At 39.1% G+C, this 18332-nt stretch overlaps 3 protein-coding genes across 5 annotated transcripts; 1 reads left to right on the forward strand and 2 right to left on the reverse strand.

The window, feature by feature from the left end:
• Positions 1-450: 450 nt before the first annotated feature.
• tmem67 (transmembrane protein 67) lies at positions 451-8806 on the reverse strand. Its single transcript, XM_026369897.1, has 28 exons — positions 8596-8806; positions 7344-7432; positions 7170-7260; positions 6942-7041; positions 6132-6195; positions 5946-6017; positions 5798-5860; positions 5231-5385; positions 5029-5137; positions 4786-4872; positions 4596-4661; positions 4281-4434; positions 4072-4192; positions 3860-3965; positions 3629-3685; positions 3396-3494; positions 3210-3308; positions 2800-2886; positions 2589-2688; positions 2351-2490; positions 2128-2268; positions 1918-1998; positions 1672-1788; positions 1462-1575; positions 1259-1366; positions 1041-1143; positions 789-931; positions 451-706 (listed from the first exon to the last, which is right to left on the reverse strand). Exons 1-28 carry the CDS (start codon positions 8795-8797, stop codon positions 626-628), a joined length of 2949 nt encoding a protein of 982 aa, XP_026225682.1. The 5' UTR covers positions 8798-8806; the 3' UTR covers positions 451-625.
• A 1310-nt stretch (positions 8807-10116) lies between these two features.
• Positions 10117-13552, forward strand: rbm12ba (RNA binding motif protein 12Ba). Of its 3 annotated transcripts, XM_026372528.1 has the most exons (4): positions 10137-10241; positions 10440-10504; positions 10718-10898; positions 11000-13552. In XM_026372528.1, exon 4 carries the CDS (start codon positions 11144-11146, stop codon positions 12893-12895), a length of 1752 nt encoding a protein of 583 aa, XP_026228313.1. In that variant the 5' UTR covers positions 10137-10241; positions 10440-10504; positions 10718-10898; positions 11000-11143; the 3' UTR covers positions 12896-13552. The 3 variants fall into 3 exon arrangements, with proteins under 3 accessions (XP_026228311.1, XP_026228313.1, XP_026228314.1); XM_026372526.1 differs by lacking the exon at positions 10440-10504 and having other exon boundaries at positions 10117-10241; XM_026372529.1 differs by lacking the exons at positions 10440-10504; positions 10718-10898.
• si:ch211-197h24.6 lies at positions 13378-18284 on the reverse strand. Its single transcript, XM_026372530.1, has 12 exons — positions 18207-18284; positions 17861-17976; positions 16761-16791; positions 15711-15788; positions 15473-15612; positions 15257-15382; positions 14960-15005; positions 14805-14870; positions 14329-14720; positions 14124-14228; positions 13818-13917; positions 13378-13691 (listed from the first exon to the last, which is right to left on the reverse strand). Exons 2-12 carry the CDS (start codon positions 17933-17935, stop codon positions 13648-13650), a joined length of 1203 nt encoding a protein of 400 aa, XP_026228315.1. The 5' UTR covers positions 17936-17976; positions 18207-18284; the 3' UTR covers positions 13378-13647.
• Positions 18285-18332: the final 48 nt, after the last annotated feature.

The following is an 18332-nucleotide window of genomic DNA, read 5'->3' on the forward strand; positions in this document are numbered from 1 at the left end:
GATATAAACACTATCATATAAAAATATATGTACGTACAAGAATAAAACTAGTTAAACATGTTACTGCAGAAAATAACAGTAATATCCATTTTGGGTAATGTAAAATTCATATATATATATATATAAAAAAAAGAAATGCCATCATGAAGTATTTCTCAAAGTTTTAGAGCATTGTCCACAATGGCCTAATAGACTCAGAAATAAAAATGTTAAAGGAATAGGTATCACGGTATAAACTGTATAGCTACACTTCTGATGGTTGCTAAATATATATTAAAATAAATATCAGGCACATTTTCAACTGCAATAACTGTTTTTCTTCATCATAGAATGAATAAGGATATAAATCCTTTTTTATCCTAAAAAAGGATAAAAATACTGCATTTGTTTCAAACGTGGAGAAATTATGTTTAATAATAATAAAGAAAATAACACAAAACAACTCTGACTTAACATTTTAATCAATAAAAACATTAATATAAAAAATATATTTACATCATAGAACACCAGTGGAAATGCTGTACATGTAAGAAAAAGTACAAAATAGCTGCCCAAGCTGTGAACAGAAAGCATATTTTAGAGAAATGCCACTAAACAGAACTGACACTGACAAGTACTTGGAATTTTATATCAAAAATCTCTCATCCACAAGAGTCTTGTTGACGAGGTTCTTCCTTCCAAGAATGTTGCGGATCAAGCGGAATATCTGTAATAAATGACATGCTTTTCAATGCACGTTGTTCTTAGCATGGTGAAGGTAACATACTGTATACACACCAAATACTGACCATTTGCTGCACGTATGTAAGCACAGCAGCGAGAACAAAGCTCTGAGATCCGAGGTCAACGACACAGAAGAACAAAGTGTCAAAGATCAGTAATGTGGCTTCGTTTCCATAGAATAGTACATCGCTAAAGGAGTGGGCATTGTCTGCAATGAAAAACACATAAAGACATTACAGAAAAATATAAGTATACATAAAGTACACATAGTTTAAACAAATAATCAAGTCTCTGTGCCAAGGTCTCTGTGTCATTACCATTGTAGAAGATACTTTTGTCATTCGGTTCAAGGAACTCCATCCCTAATACCCTCTCAAACACCAGCTTGTCCCTCACTATATAGTCCATATCAGGGTGGGCCTAAGGTAAACAGTGTTACATAGGAGACAAATCAAGCTTAAAAATATTTTAAAAACAACTCACTCTTTACAGTCTAACAATAACAATATACATCAGTATGTAAATTTGTACTAACATGGTCTATAATGGATCCCAGGAAGTGGTTCATGGTGTAGTAGGCTCTAATGTTGTGCTCAAACGAGTTGTTGGACGATGAGTCTATTAACCGTGTTGGGGCGTTTTTCTGCAACACAGGGAAAAATTCACTGTTTAAACAGGACACAGGGAGTTCAGATACTTTGTGAGGGAGTAATAAACATGAAAGAGTCAAGTACACACCTTGAGGGTCTCCCGTATCCTGTCATACTGTGACCGCAGACGGCTGGTGAGAGACACCTGAAATGTCTGGACATCTGTATTGGGAAGCAGCCCTCTTTGGCCACACAGGGACTCCTTGTGACAAAAAAGACAAAAGGGAAGAAAAAAGCAATGTCACAAAATATACAATAATATTCTAACACACAACATGTAGTCTGTCGGTGTGCATACAGCTTCTCTCTTCAGATTGTTGTTCATCTCCTCCATGTTTGTATCCGCATGCCCATGTACTGAACGTCCATGGATGTAGTAGCCAAAACAACGGTGAGTTAACAGTAGTACAGAAATCTATAGAGAAACATAGGAAATATGTGATATTGGGCTATGTAAATAAAATCTGACTTGAAAAATATACTTGCATTATGTAAAACATTACAGATAAATGATTTATTGTATAATATACACAATGCTACTCACATTGCTGATGGAGCAGAGGTCTACAAACTGACGGATTTTGTCCTCCACAAAGTGCTCATAAAATACAGTGAAAAAAATCACCTGTAGGATTAAATTATTAGTTTTAAATGAGCTCTCCACACTTATACTGTATATTTACCTAATTTCTTAGGAAAGAGAGGTAGAGGTGAGAGGTTAAAGGGAAGTCAGAAAAGAAGAAATATGTTTCACCTGCAGAAGTCCAATACACAGCCACAGAGTGGCTGCCAGACCGTAGCGCAGTGTCAAGCTATATGACGGTGTATATGCCTGTGAGGAGCGTTGTAAAGTTGACCAGGGGTCCCTCAGGGCCAGGTTAGAGAAACCTAACACCTGAATAATACAGGGTAACATGTCAGCAATGAGAAAAAGAGACATAACATAAGCTGAATGTATGTGTTGGTGTAAGATGTACTTCAAGAAAGAAGAGCACAGCCATGATTTGAAATATTGGGCTGATCTTGCGGATGGTCTGGATCTCGTTCCATTCATTGGCCACAAAGAAGGTCCTCCAGATGCTGACAGGAGAAGGGTCACGTTTTGGCTCGCCAGCAGCTGAAACAGAAGTGAATGTGGTGAATAGAATAAAACTGCTGAATAATTACTTATTGTGGCAGCTACAAAGTTTGAGCTCAGAGTAAACATATTTGTACCATGCACGGTCCTGCTAGCTTTGCTTCGTGGCCTCTCCCAGTCAATAAGGAATACATCCACTGACACCTGATTGATCAGCTTGTGGAGAAACTGAACAGCCTGGATACAAATACATGGAAAAAACATTTTCACCATTCCTAATAGAAGCACACCACCTAGCTTTCAAAAATAATAGTGCTGATTTTTAACTCGGTTCATTAGGTGTCTAACCTTGAGCGCGAAGGCACAACCAATATACGTAACAAACTGCTCCTCCTGCGCAGGCAGTGGTAACAGCACTGATACATACTGTTGGGCCTAAACAAACACATGAACAAATAAATCCCAGAAAGCAGTTGATAACAATCACACCTAAATACACAGTGTGCACTTAAAAAAAAGCGCAAGCAATGAAGGTAAAGGAGGAAAAAGACTTGCCTTTAGCGTCTAAAGAGTGCAGAGAGAAAAAAAAATATTAAGAGTATTAAGATGCAAAGACAAAAACAACAAAACAAAACACTGCTTGTGTTTGGAAAATAAAAAAAGGAGGAAATACAGAAAGAATAAAAATATTAAAGATCTTAAGTATGAGATTCATCTCTACTCGAGAAAGGCCAATAAATAAAGGCAAAGAGACTGACCTTGTAAAAGATTAGCCAATAAAGTCCAGTTCCCACAGTGACGGCAAAGAAAACATTGGCCAAATCTCCAGCATAAAAAAGGAAAAACTTCAGCATAGTCTGAGGCAGGAGGAGGGAAACACCAACATTACTTTCAAAGTGTGCAAATTGATTTGGTTTAATTTTGACATGTTAAAGACGCGGTACCTCCAAATCAATGATCGGATAGGCAATTCTTCTCTTCCAGCTGATTGTTTTAATTAGAGAGTACAGCACGGCCACACCACCCATTACACCTAGAGCAGTCTATAAATGAAAGAACGTCAGAATTGCACATAATACTGTATCAGTGTATGACATGTAAACAGTATCATGTAAACAGTGAAAAGCATCAGGGATGCAGAAAAACGTCTGAATGTTTAATTCATAGTAGTACTCACATCCGTCTTTAGGCGAGCCTCACTCTGATCCATCTCATACTCCACAGTAAATGTTGTCTAGACACAGATAAGTAAGTACACAATATAAGCCAACACTCGGCAGCTAGGAAATGCAATCTTAAGGCAACTAAATGGCTAAGGATTAGGCATTTAGCATTGCACTAATAAGGGTCCTCACCACTATAAAAAGACAAGTGTGTGTGTGTGTGTGTGCCCATGCAACCAACTCACAGACACAGTTTGAGTGTTGATATCCGTGATGGGAACATCACTGTAGGTCACAATCATTAGAGGGGGGTAAACCTGTCCTTCACGGGTTCGTGGAACCAACAGGAACCTACCGAACACATAAATTTGATATAAAAACAACTTTGTCACTTTATAAAAGCAAGATTTCACTTTTTTTATTGTACATGATGGTGGTCTGCACATTGGGTTCTCACCTAATTTTGACACTGCTGACCACACGTATGACTTTAGGCAGGGAACTCAGGCTGTTCTCCCTTCCACTCAGTGTGTCGACAAGAAATATCCGACGAGACAAGTACCAGTCCTTCATGCTGTCTGTACCAAGACAAAGTACGCTATGTTAAAGTAATGCTCACGCATGCACACACACATCTACACAATAAGGCTCTGAAAAACGTTTCACCTTGGTTGATGAATCGTCCATTGTATTGCTGGTTATACACTAGTGTGGGCAGGGGGAGAAGTTTTCTGTTCTTTTCTCCACCAAGGTCCATAAACAAATCGTAGAACAAGGGTTCGGGATGTGCACTCAACAGCTGTGCTACTGAGAGATCACACTACACGCGCACACACACACACACACACACACACGCACACACACACACACACGCACACACACACACACACACACACACACACACACACACACACACAGCTTGTAACACAATTTAGGATTATAGGAGAAAAAGTTTAGCTAAATGAAACAAGTAACACTCACATTTTCTCGATAAGCAGTTCCGAAGCTAAAGGCTGCTGCCTGTTTAGTGACAGTTTCTGGACAAAGCTAAAAGAAATGAAGACAGGTGATGCAGAGTATTTGCATATTTTCATTCTTTGTATGAATCACATGAAAAAATATTTAATTTAGTCAATAGCAACACTATTTGTCGTAGCATTTGACATCTTACCTGAAGGTTACCTCCTCCAACTTTCTCCCATCTGAGGAACTCTCCTCTGACATTATAAACAGCAGCAACCAGCCTTATGTTAGTGTTCTATGAAACAAACAGAATATGCCAATTAGTAAGTTTTCCATACTGTCTCAGGAAAGAATTTGATGTATCATGAAGTGAAAGTATTATTTTACAGTGTTTATATTTAAATTTTTTTATTTATTTATTTTTTTACTGTGCTTGAAGTTTATTACCTACCTTGTTTGTTCCTCTGAAACTGAATCCAATAGGAACAGGACTAGTCTGAAGCACTCGACTGGCCAGTCCTGGTTCTTCACCATAGTAAAGCCATGGAAGATTAGCTCTCCTGGAGACCAAGTCATAAAAGTGCTTAATCTCCACTCCAGGTGGAACTGAATTACTTTTGTAGATTATAAAACACCTTTACAGAATTGATTACCAGTAGGAAATATCTTGTGTTGAGCCTGCAGCAGCCCTTGATCTGAATATGGTGTTAAAGAGGCCACAGGCATCAGTGGACAGGCCACTGAAAGAGTGCATGTTCATCACACACATGTTCCCAAGAGCCTGGCATGCTGTCAGGTTGGAGTAGGCCTGTGAGCACAGCACTTGGTTACATACACCACCAAATCACAAATAAAAACATCTAAGAAAAATCCTAATGCCCCAATAGATGGTGGCATAGTTGTCATTATGCAAAACAATCTCTTTCAAGAGTTGTTGAAACTAGAGAGCAATACTTTTCATTTGTTTATTTAAAATGTGGTTATTTATTAAATGTAGTTTAGGATTAACTACAGTTAATATTATTGCGAATATATGGAAAACCTTCATGTTTAGATATAACATCCTGATATGCAAGTATGTTTCTCTGTAACAGTATAGATTAGCATTCTCAATAATAATCACAGCATTTTTGTCAATGTGTGGTTGTGGCAAGAATTAGAATTGGTTTCCAACATTAGATAAAGATTTTTTTTCAAGTAAACAACAGACATTGACATACAAGGCATGCTGCTGATGAGGAGTAGAGGTTTTTCACAAACCAGGCAGATTGGACACTGAACTTCTGTAAGTGGAGGGGAACAGAAAACAAGTCATAACACATTAACAGAACATTTAATGAGTAAGTGAGTAAGGAGAATGATACTCACCAACTGAGCATAGTTGACACTGGGATTCACATTCGTGGACAGGGTGTCTGAAGGGAAACATAATCCTCCCCCCTGGAAGATCACATACCAGGCATTGATGGTACATGTGTTCTATGAGTTTGTTACTGAATAGTGTGTGAATGATGTCTGAGAGGGCACTGAGGGTAGAGGGTTGGCTGAACTCACCAGGACGTTAGGGGGGTTACACTCACAAGATGTGGTAATGAAGGAAGCCTGACATCTCTCACATCTGAAAGACAGTTCTATCCCTTACATATCATATAAAAATAACTGTAATCAAGCCAGCATTTCTTCACACTTAACACCAGTAGTTTAAAATGAAAGCGATATATAGCTTAAAGATAGCAGATATATGCTTTTTTTTTTGCAAGTAAACCAAATTGGAAAACATGTCGTGGTACTAATAAACTCCTTGTGATGAGGGTCATGGACAAGTGCTTATCAGAAACACAGAGGAATGGAGATAGGAGACATACACTGCAGATATGAACGGTGAAACAAAAAAACTGTGTTCAAAATATAGAGTAGTGTCAGAGGGGGAAGAGACAATGCAGAAATTCTACCCGTTACAGGAATTTAAATCATGTTCTTAAGCTTTTACATTCTTTACAGCAGTTGGCCTTCAAGCCATAATTGATTAGGATCAGGATATTTGTTTCCTCGTTTAAATGTGCTGTGCATTGTTCCTTTGCTTTGTTCATTCAAAACATTAACACATATACTAATTGTTTGGATTTTGAATAAACACAGCAGCCTTTGTAGAAATCACTCTTCTGAATGAAAGTATTAATGTTCAACATTTTTAAATCCATAATAATGCAATAAATTGTGAATTTTAAACATTATATTTTGTTGTTATATTATACTGTCATAAAACAAAATATGGTTGAAACAGTTACTGCTCTGAATATATCATCCTACTCAGTAACCTCTGATCTGTGATAAACAGCGGATTAAAGCTCATATATTACATACCTGTCTCCACTGCTGTTTGGTACAGACCAAGCAGGGCTGTTTCCAATACACACTACACACTTGGCCTCATCCAGAAGAGTTCCATTGTTATCTCTCTCCACTGGAAAATAACAGGTTATATTTACTTTGCATGCTCACTGTGCTCCCTATGCTGCAAGCATATTAAACATTATTTTGAATTATTTTCTTGAATTCATACATAAATTAGTCCTGTTATTATTTACTCACCCAGGATATAGCCTGATGAGCACTGGCATTGACCCACATCACTGAGGCTGCCCGGACAGCGAATACACCCAAATCCGTCTTTAGTTACTGCCTGTGAAAAAACTGATTGTCAACAAGGCATTATTAAAATGGTATCTATGGGAGAATTAGAGCTAAATAGCAAGGTGTACATACAGGCTTGTCAGTGGGACACTGCTGACAAGTAATGGACGCCTTATCAGTGGTGATGGTTTGGTACCCAGTTTTGCAAATACAGCTCAGCCCTGCAAAAGGAAATGAACCAGTATACCATTAGTAGACACACGATGAGAAGATGTTGTGTAGTATTGAGTTCTGGTAGTTAATCAAAAAAATATCTATTGCATCTTCCTTCCTGATTGTTACTGTCTGTCTCTGCCACAAGTATGCAACCCTAACACCACCAAACTGACAGGGTGAGTAAGGCTATTGTCTCCAGCTGGCAACACCGCAACACTAAAAGTTACACTGAAGATTTACCCATGGATAACAGCTGACATATTCTTTTTCTAGACATACTATACTTTACGTGAGTACTGGGTGGGTAATGGCCTCTCAACTATCCAAGGGAGAACAAATGACAGCAAGCATAGTGAACTGGAATTCCCAGAACCTCCTGTCATCCTTGGGCAATCTTGAAATATGAAACTTATTTTTTCATTGTTCTATTTCTCTGTTTTCTAGTGTAACATCTAACAGTGTGCCTTGAGAACCAGGGTTGAGGATCACTGCGCCAGAGAACAGAGAAGACACGATACCTGTAAGATGTTTGAATTGTATCCTACTGGATAAAAGAAGTCAAGGAGGGGGACAAGTGATGGAAACTATGCTGGCCTCGGTCTTAATTGAGGACTTCCTAGAATGTTTTATTCAACACTGAGCATTCAAGTGATGTAACTGATTCTAAACTTTATTTAATTTCAGTCCTTCTGCTTTAAACTCTTGGAGGTCACTTTTATTACAGGTAAGTTAGAAAATCTTAAACAGAGTTTAAGTTGACTTATACATAAAGGTGGAGTGCAAATTATAATTTATAATATACTGTAAGATTATTTATAATGTGAATAAACAATTACTAATGTCCTATTAGTTATTGGCCTACTGTGTAGTGCAGACCTGCCATACTAGACAGAATGATTTTAGTCCTAAAAAACCAAAACTTCAAACTATGGATTCAGTGGTGGGAAATCTTCCACGTTAGCTAACGCTAGGTTTTGAACTGATTACCTTAGCCATTTATACCCTGCATATTGTTACCCAGCTCCGTGATGTTTAATTAAATAGTTGGTGGGTTGTTACCTTATTAAAGGTAAAGGTAAATTGTAACACTGGGATATCAGCACCTATTGTTGGCAGAGTAGCGTTAACAGTTAGTTAGCAGCTCTTGTGATGTGGTGTGATAGCCGACCTGTTGTGCTCCGTTGCTCATTGGGACCGCACCTCACACACGTCAGACTCGAGATATCGAAAAATTCTTCGACGCCACAATCTGACGGAGATGTAAAGGGGATGACAAACTGCTGGCAGTTAAGTAGATGTGTATACATTAAAAGAAATAGCGCCAAATGCACTTTGTTTCTATGAAGAAACAGTAGCGTCCTCGTCGCCATGGTAAACAGTCTTCCTCTTTACCCACAATTCCATGCGTCCAGCGTGATGACGTTGCGACCATGTTAATGTGTGCGTCGCCTAGTGTATCGATGTTGGAGTAAAATTGAACATTGGTGATTAACCCTTGAGTGGTGTTCATATTTATTTTTTAGTTATTCAGCCAGTGTTCGTGGGTCTGGTGGACCTGCTGCATTTTGGGTTTTTAATTCAACACAATCAATTCAACAATTGTATGTTAAAAGCTCATCAGATGTTTAGTTCATCTTGATTACAAGCAATATAAAGGGTATATACGGTTAATATTTGCCCTTTGCCATTTTGGGATAGAGTATGAACATCTAAAGATTGGTTCCCTAATGTGAGATCATATAGGTAGGTGCTTGAATTTTGACCAACATTATAATATTATAATATTACCAACAGTTGCCCCAAGTGGATATCCGTAATAAGAGCCTGTCAAATTTACCCGTCTGGAAATAACATTCAGTCCCATTAACCTCCCATATGAAATCATGTAGCATTAAACACAAAGTACATACATACAAGTAAACATTTAATTTGGATCAGTCCATTTCAATCTCCAACATTTACAGAAAAAGAGAGAAATTACAACTTTCACATGTGATTATAAGGTAAGACAACACTCAGTGTTAAGACTGTTACGAAAAGTGTCCTACATTTTGTCATAGCTGCAATCAAAGCATTTCATATGAAACTCCTTGGGTTTCATGATGTAGCAGCATTTTTCCAACAGTCAAGACAATTGCTACAGTGAAAACAGATAAATGTCTAATATCTCAATACCAATAATGTTAAAAGCTTAAAGTTTAAAAGTTAGTCAGTCTTTAGTCTAGTTTTTTTTAAAGGGAAATAAAGGTGGGCTAATAAAAATATATTTTTTAAAAAGTAATTAGATTATCCTCTGATATTCTGATCCAATCCCATGTATACTCAGTATCAAAAAGATTCACAATGTCATGGATGAACATCCTGAAGCAGACTATGTTGCAAGATGACTACAGTTGTGAGAATAAAAAGATGAATAAATAGTGTACTACACAGATTTATTTATTAATTTATTTAGGTGGCAAAACCATTTCCTCACACTTAAAATGTTGGATAGTGTTAGAGAATATTAAATCTCTGTTGATGTGAGTGAATAATCTTTTTGGACCTGGGTTGACTGTAGAAAAATCAAATGTTGTAATTAAATCACTTCTTGACTTCTAATATCTAAAAATTCTGATGTAATTTTCCACAGAATGCATGAGTCAGAGGGGACTTTTAGCAGGAAATGTGAACCTGCAGCTGCTTCTTATTCACTTCCTGACATATGTTTGCATAGTCCGCAAGGGAAAGAAAAACATATCCTCTACTGAGATCAACTTAATTTTAAATATTTAGACGAGACGAGACGAAGAGAGCAGAGACCTATAGGGCAAGGTAAGGGCTGTCCAAAAATGTGTTAATGGTCAGTTGCCAAATGTTTTGAATTGTTTGACCACAGTAATTTTCTGGCTGAACATTGTGATAATCTTTTACCTCTTAAGCTTTGCTAGATTGTTGACTTTTTATGGAGTGTTTCAAATTAATTAAATTTGTATTTTTTCTGATTGGAGAATTTCGTCTTTTTATTTTCAGTAAGGCAATGTTACAATTAGACTGAAAAACACATTTTGTGGATGGGAAAAAATAAGCTTCGATAAGTGTGATTTTTTTTTTATAACCAAATAGCACAGTATCTAAAGGCAGTTTAGAAAAATAAATAAATAAAAACAAAGCTATGCTATTACATATAGAATACATTAGATTAGATTCTGTATGAAGAGTATTAGCTTAGTGCAAATATTAAATGTTGCTAAATTTAAAGTTATATCAGAAAATAAAACGGGTCATAGAGGATCGTGTCTTTGCTGCAGGTCACCCTCCAGGCCAGCAGATGGCAGTAGTGTACCTTAACCACTTTAACAGCCAATGAACAGAAAGGGAGGGAAAAGGTGCACATTGGAGAGAGAGGGGGGGGGTACAACATTTTGGAGACGGTATGGAAACACCACACACGTGGGGCAAGACAACAGCAACAACACCGCCTGCTTACAGGTATATATTGTGCAATGCTGTGGTGAGTAATTGTACTTCTTTTGTGCTGACAGAAAAGTTGTTTTTCTACATTTTACCTCGTTTTCTCTTTTTCCTTTCAGTGTTCCTCTGTGACGCACGTGTTGTTTTTTTTTTTGCTAGCCGAATATCGTGTGGGATACTAAAAGACAAAGTGCTGTTTTTGCATCTTTTTTTCCACCATAGTTCCCTTTATTTTCAGACACCACCTGGCCTGGTGTAACAAAATGACCATAATTCTGCGATTGCAAGGCCTCGATGTGAAGGCCAATGCTGAAGATATCAGGAAGTTCTTCAGAAGTCTTCACATACCTGAAGGTGGAGTGTACATATTGGGAGGAAGTCTCCAAGAGGCTTTTATCGCATTTACCACTGAAAGAGATGCTCAGCTTGCCATGCGGCACACTGGAAGTTTCCTCAAAGGATCAAAAGTGACTCTACACATAAGCAGCATGGAGGAGCTGGAGCACAGATTAAAGTCACTGTTGAAGAAAAAGAAGGAGAAAAAACCCTCCCCCGACCAGCTTACTGATAGGAGACAGCAGCCATCTCTAGTTGAGAGTACTCCATCTTTGAATGCATGTCCTCTTGATCACAATGCTGTAAATTTACTACCCTCTACTTCATGGCCACTTGATCCCTGCACTGAAACTCTGCCACAGCCTCTCTATGCTACTGCCGCAAATCTCCAAACTTCACCTGTACAGTCACTTGATTCCAATACTGCCTTTCTTCTTGGGGTTTGCACAGTGCTTCATGGGCTCCAGTCAACTCAAAGACAAAACAGTGAGGCCCTGCCAGGAGTTGATCTCCCAGAGGCTGATGGCACACTTGTGTCTGATGAGCTTAAGACACCAGGGCTAACTCTGATCTCAAAGCCAGGCTATGTCAGACTCTTTGGTCTGCCAGCCTCAGCTACAAAAGAGGACATCTGCCGTTTTTTCAAAGGTTTGTCAGTAAGGGAAGCCATAGTGAATGTGAAGTTGGGATGTGCCCATGGCTGCCTTGTAAAGTTTGCAAGCATGCAGGATGCATGCGATGCTCTTCACTTCAACCAACAGTCACTGGGCTCCATTTGTGTTGAGGTACGTGCAGCGACTGAGAAAATGTGGACAAGTGCGCTGCAAGAATGTGAAGATGCTGATAAGGAGAGAGTGGAAGCCAGTGATAATTTTTGTAAGAAAACTGCAAACAATAGACAAAAGCACACTTCTGCACTGCAGCTCAAGAGGCGTGTTTTTAATCAGTTGCTATCTAAAGCACCAAAAAAGCCCAGATCTGACTGTGGCTCAGCTGCATTATCACCAGCTACTGAACATATAGTGATGGTCAGGAATCTGTCCAAAGAGATGACAAAGACAGAAATAAAAGAATTGTTTGGATGTCCTGAAATAGCACACAAAAATGTCCTCCATCTGCTTGACAAGGAAGGCAACAGAACAGACACAGCTTTTTTGATTTTTAACAGCACTGAGGATTATGACTATGCAATGAATCTCACTGGCTGCCATGTGGGATCTGCCACCATTCAGGTATTACCAATTACTAAGGAGAAGATGAGGGACATGATGGCCAAAACCCATCCCAGGAACATTATGAATCGTCAGGGAATGGACACGAAGAAGAAGAAGTCATGTCACACAGGAAAACTGCATAAAGTTGTGACATCAGAAACACCACAAAGCACAAAGCCGGATGTAACGGCACAGACGTGCCTTTTTGTTCGGAACCTGCCTGCAGATGTGCAGAAAAGCCACATAAAATACTTCTTCTGCAAATACAAACTGATAGAGGACAATATCAGTTTACTGTATGACAGTGATGGCAAAGGTATTGGTGAAGCTGTGGTTCAGTTTAAATCACATAAGCTTGCTGCACTGGCTCAAAGGCTGCATGGTCAGGACTTCCTGGGAACACAAGTGCTTCTTACCCACATAAATGTAAAACAGATGAAGGACATCTTGGCAAGAAATGGATAGACTTATCATTAATGCTGACACCATGGTCAAAGACTACTTCTGAAATCTTTATTTTACCCGTCAGTTTTGTTTCCTCATTTTCACTTTGATTGAACCTCCTGACTTAAATGTTTCATTATGTTCAGTAATCACAGTCTAACATCCTCTTCCTCTGAACTGTCTATGCATTTTAGAATAAATGTTGAAACAGTTCTCATGTCTCTGTTAACCACTAAGAAGAGGTAAATTGTGAATGTGGTTTATCTGCATTGTTGGAACAGGCTCCACAGAAATGAGAGAATCAACTTCAGCTATAGTACACAGAGTGACATACTCAGACTTATTTCATATTTCATCTTAAGTATCAGCTGAGGCATGTTAAAGGTCTTGAATATTTCTTGAGCTACATTCTGAACCTCAAAGCTTCTCCCATTGTTGTCTACAGCATAGGAAAAAAAGAATCAGTCACTTTTGGAATGATGATTTCAAGCATGAGTTACTTTTATTAGAACTGGACCTTGAGAAATGAACAATGGTCAGACACCGGGATGCACACAAGACATGTAAAACTGTCAATGTATAAATCTTATTCTAAAGTCAAAACATATTACAAAGGAACTACTAGGAGGCAACTGAAAAAAAAAATGTCTAAAAGCATTAAAAAAACAAACAAACAAACAAAGAAACAAAAAAAGGGTGTTTAACTCTCATACACAATGACTAATGCACACACAGAACAGAGAGTTGAGATGATTGAGGTCTTCTATCTTTTGTCATTTGTAAAACCTGGGTGGGCCATCGGAGTACCGGGATGGACCTGGAGAAAGACAAGGGAATATGAAAGAAGAAATATGCTTTACTCACATTTAGACTTCAAAGTTATATATGAAATGGAAGCAACAGGAAAATGTGTACGTGGAAAAGGTTTTTTTGCCTTACATACCTGACAGATTACTTGAGTATCTGTCACTACTACTTGGCAGTCTTGAGGGGGTAGCGGAGAAGCCTGTGGAACTCATGGACAAGCTGTTCAGACTAGAGCCCTGAGGAGGAAATGGAAGACAAAAGTTAGAAGAAAATAAGAATCAAAAAACCAAATCTATCACAAGCTCTTACAGAAATGGTCAGGCTGGAACCAATGAATATCAAATAACATAGTAAACCAGGTCAGATTTGGTGATTAATCTTGGAGAATTCTGTTTTAAATTCAAAATTTAAGATAAATATTGTTTTTTTGTTTTTTTTTTACCGCTGATACACTCCTCAGTCTGTACTCCATCAGCACATCTGTTAGTTTCTGCGTCACCTTCAGCACCAGCTGTGCGTCATTCTCATTCTCAATCCGGAAAGTATCCTACAAGCATATATTAAAAATCGATATGAGTGTTTTAAAAGCATAAAATTGACCCCTTGGTGAGTTTGGGGAGGAACCCGCTGTGAGAAATGTGACATACCAGGTAAGCGAGCAGTGTATTAGAAAGGTTGCTACTGTCTGGTGCTGCTCCCATCAAGCCTGGCCTGTCCAGCGGCTTGTCCATTGTTCTGTCCATTAAGCTACTCCCCATTTGGCCGCTTCTGTACTCATTGGGATACATTCTGCCTGGGCTCTCCTCCAGCAGTCCACTTCTACCATAGCTATCTCTTCCACCACCTGGTCCAAAACAGTCTCCCCCTCTAGATGGGTGATGACACATATCATCTGGAAAAGGTCTTCGATCCATACCAGCGTCAGGGAAATCTGGCCTTGTTGAGTAGCTTCCAAAACCGGGCTCCCCGTACTCTCCAGCTGGAAAGTCAGACAGTGGGCCACCCTGAGGAGGAAACCTTGGCTCAGAGAACCTGGGAACTGAGAGCAAGATATTAGTATTACATTTAAATTCACACATAGTTTTTCAATACTTCACATGCTTTAAAAACAAAGATAACTCACTAAAGGGTGGTCCCTTAGGTCCCATCCCTGGAGCAGGTAGAGGCATGACTTTAGGAGCAGCAGAACCTGTGAGAGAGAAAACAGACACAAATACAACTTGGAAAGCAGCCAACAGGAAACATGTTACTGAAGTAATTCACAGAGGTGAAACTTACGGAGTCCTTTGAAGGCAGGTACATCACAGGGCTCCTTCAGAATCACCTAAAGGCCACAACATGTTCAAACATATGTCAAATCCAAAATAACAGTGACAAAAGAAACAAACCGGCTGCTCAAACATAAAAATTGATGTAAATGCTGTCGTAACTTGAGAATTGTGATGTCCTGACCCCTTTTAATACTTTAGTTTTGTTTTGTTCTTTTTTTGGTGCTAAATCCCCACTAATAATTATAGTCAAGAACATTTAGCCCATATCACAATATCTCTTTATCTAGAAGGGTCTGACCCTCACCTTGAGTTGTCCCCTCCCTTCTGTCTTCTCCACCTCAGCAGCAACATCTTTAATCATCTTCCTTACAGAAGGGTCTTTAATGGCCTCCTCCTCTTCACAGGTGACTTTGTCAGGGTGGACCTTTTTCTGTGTAAGAGGAGTATATGAGTAAATGCTAATATTTCCAATAATTCTGCAGCATCATGTCTTGGAAACCAAGTCAGATAAGATACTCACCAAGTATCTAAAGCTGTGTTTCCAGCCTTTGACATGCGCGAGCATATCATGCTGCAAACGAGAAACAGCACAGAGTTTGCACTGATAGTGTGGCGGGACAGATTTACTGGGGCTGCGGTACTCCCAAACATACTGAAGACCTGTAGACATGTGATGGTCATTAGTTATGTATTCAAATATAGGAAAGCAAGGAAATAATGTAATGTACGTCTGTGAGGAAAATGGCTCATCTGCTTACCGATGACACATTCTGTGACCCCCTTTAACTGCTTGCTAAGAGAGGGCACGGTCTGGATAGACGTCCCCTTTGAAAACACTGGAAAAGACAACATTGTTCAGCACAAAGCAAACCATATTATTTTTACACAACTGGTGAACAAGTACCAGAACAACATTTGTGTCTGAATTAGTTGATCAAGCCATTCTGACATACAGTAAATGTATGGGGAGAAACCTGTAATCATAATAATTGTAGTAAAGAAGACACTGAAATTAAGGAAGAGTTCGTACATTACTTGCAGTGTCTCACTGCAGATTAATTTTATTCTGTCTATATTTACTGAGCCACTGTTACAAACCCAAACTCCTCATGTGTGCTTTTCAAGTCTGGGGGAAGAACGAGAACAAAAGTTCTCGACTAACCCACATTTAGGCCCGAAATGGGATGCAGACCGCAGCTCATGTGATACATCATTGCTTCTCACTGTGCTCTACAACAGAAGTATCACTTCTGTGTTGCACTAAGGGTGCAGTCCAACTGCAAATGCATAATTTAAAACACTGTGGTAAGTAGGTATGGTTTACTTAGATTACAAAGTAATGGATTATGGCACATTATCACTCAAGCCAGTGTAGCACAGGCAACTGACAACAAGTGTTTATACAACCATCAGAGCACAAGAAGTGCATTAAAACTTCATCAGCAACCATCATGGATGGTTGTGTTTTTTTAAGATCAAGTGTAGGTGCCACTAGGGTTTAATGGAGCTCATGGTGCCGGTCTTCAACATAAGCATATCTTAGGAGAATTGGTTGACATTTATAAAATCGTTCAGTATATTGTTGGATTTTCAATATAGAAAGCTTATGTCAAGATACTAGAAAATGTTTGAAAGGATATTTCTCCAAAGACCGAAACCATGGATGACCCCACAATAGCCCCCATCTCTGAGAGTGCAGGTCTTACAGAGTGGTGAACATGCCACCACCTGTGACACGAAGCAAGGGAATCAAGATCTCAAGCTTCAACTCTCAGCACTGGCAGTGGCACCGTGTGTACAGGACTTACCTATGTCAGCAGAATACTGCGGCTGCTTTCTCTGTCAAAGGAAGGGGATAAACCCACATGAAGGAGAGAGACACATACAGGCATTAGTGACAGGATGACACCTAGCAGAGGACTGAACCCTTCGTCCATGTCCGCCACTCTGTAGAGCCATTCATTTCCTTATTATCTATCGTGCCTGCATCAAGCAGCTATTGCCACGATTTCTAGTGAGTCTAAATTCTCAATTAATGAGAATGAATTAAATGAACAGCAGCATTTGTTTCATAGTGAAGAAAGAGAGAGCTGATACACAACTAACTAACAGCTAAAACACAAGGTTCGTCACAGAAACATGTCTGCAGCAGTAACATTAAAGAACACTGAGGTCAAGACCTCAGTTGAATGAAAGCTAGTCTGTGCTCTTCTACCAATGGGTTTTGTGTTCTTAGTGCTGTGTGTTTGGGAGCCCTGAATCGCCATTTATCAGGTGAAAAAACAGCAAATCCCCCCTTTTCAGAATGAGAGAAGTGAAAGTAAAACAAATCCTACTGCTAATTTGTTTACAGTAGGATTTCTTTCAATTTAATCATTGCTGTAGTAATCATTGCTGGGATACTACATTGTGCAGCTGATTTACATATCAAGTAACAATGCCAGCAAGGAAACCTGCTAAATATGAGGTGTTCCTGGTTTTAGGAATAGCAGCACTCAGATGTAAAAGCTGAGCAACCTGCCACAGATATTGGTTCAGAGAACCAAGTTCAAATATCATACAAAGCCCAACGTCATAAAGACAAGTGTTAACAGTTTCAGAACAACAAAGACATGCTTTCTTTGTGAACCCAAAGATTAAGAAATCCCTTTATACCGCGACAGGTGTAACATGCCACAGATGACAGGCAGGCAAGTGAGAACAAAAGTGTAAATACATCCAGGCCTGAGAGCACAGAGGCTGGCACACAAGTCCACCGGCCAAGGACTGTTGCCGCCTGGCTGTCCATCAGGCATCACAACAACCAGTTTCCCATGTGATTCATAAGAAGGAGCTTCTTGAGTCTCCTTGGTTTAAAGGGTGTGCTCTTACATATTGTTGTGTTCTTGTATAATGTGGTACTACTTACCTTAGCATTTCTCTTTTGGTTCTGCTGCGGCCCGTTTTTTGGTGGAGGCTGGTTCACTGGAGTCTGAGGCTCCATGTTCACAGTCCTCAGTTGTAGGACAAATGAGACTGTTTGCCCTTAAAGACAGAAACACAACAGTAGACATTAAGCTACACTCTGTGGATACAACTACAGATTTTCGTTGGTTTCGTTTCACCAGTCCCAGCTGAGTCCCGGTTAGGCCGGGTATACCAACATCACACTAGCTGTGAAAACTATCTAAGCAACACCAAACGCGAAATATAAAGTATATGCCGACTATTTAAATAAATAAATAACATTACCTAAGGTAAGCGAGATATTTTACCCCAAACTGCAGATTTCTCACAACACAAGGTCGGCGAAATGATCTTCTTCGACGAGCTAATAATGTGATACTTCTTCTTCTTCCTTGATTTTAATGGCGATCTGTAAATTAAATAAAAGGAGTGTG

Source organism: Anabas testudineus, chromosome 16 (genome assembly GCF_900324465.2).
Source record: "Anabas testudineus chromosome 16, fAnaTes1.2, whole genome shotgun sequence".
NCBI lineage: Eukaryota > Metazoa > Chordata > Actinopteri > Anabantiformes > Anabantidae > Anabas > Anabas testudineus.

Coding starts and splice junctions, on each gene's coding strand:
- tmem67 (XM_026369897.1), bottom strand. CDS start 8,797: ATGGCGACGAGGACGCTACTGTTTCTTCATAGAAACAAAGTGCATTTG. Junction 6,196..6,941: donor CCAAACAGCAGTGGAGACAG/GTATGTAATATA, acceptor ACTGTCTTTCAG/ATGTGAGAGATGTCAGGCTT. Junction 3,686..3,859: donor TCAACACTCAAACTGTGTCT/GTGAGTTGGTTG, acceptor ATCTGTGTCTAG/ACAACATTTACTGTGGAGTA.
- rbm12ba (XM_026372526.1), top strand. CDS start 11,144: ATGACCATAATTCTGCGATTGCAAGGCCTCGATGTGAAGGCCAATGCT.
- si:ch211-197h24.6 (XM_026372530.1), bottom strand. CDS start 17,935: ATGGAGCCTCAGACTCCAGTGAACCAGCCTCCACCAAAAAACGGGCCG. Junction 15,789..16,760: donor GCAGTATTCTGCTGACATAG/GTAAGTCCTGTA, acceptor TGTCTTTTCCAG/TGTTTTCAAAGGGGACGTCT. Junction 14,871..14,959: donor ACCTGCCTTCAAAGGACTCC/GTAAGTTTCACC, acceptor TCTCTCTCACAG/GTTCTGCTGCTCCTAAAGTC.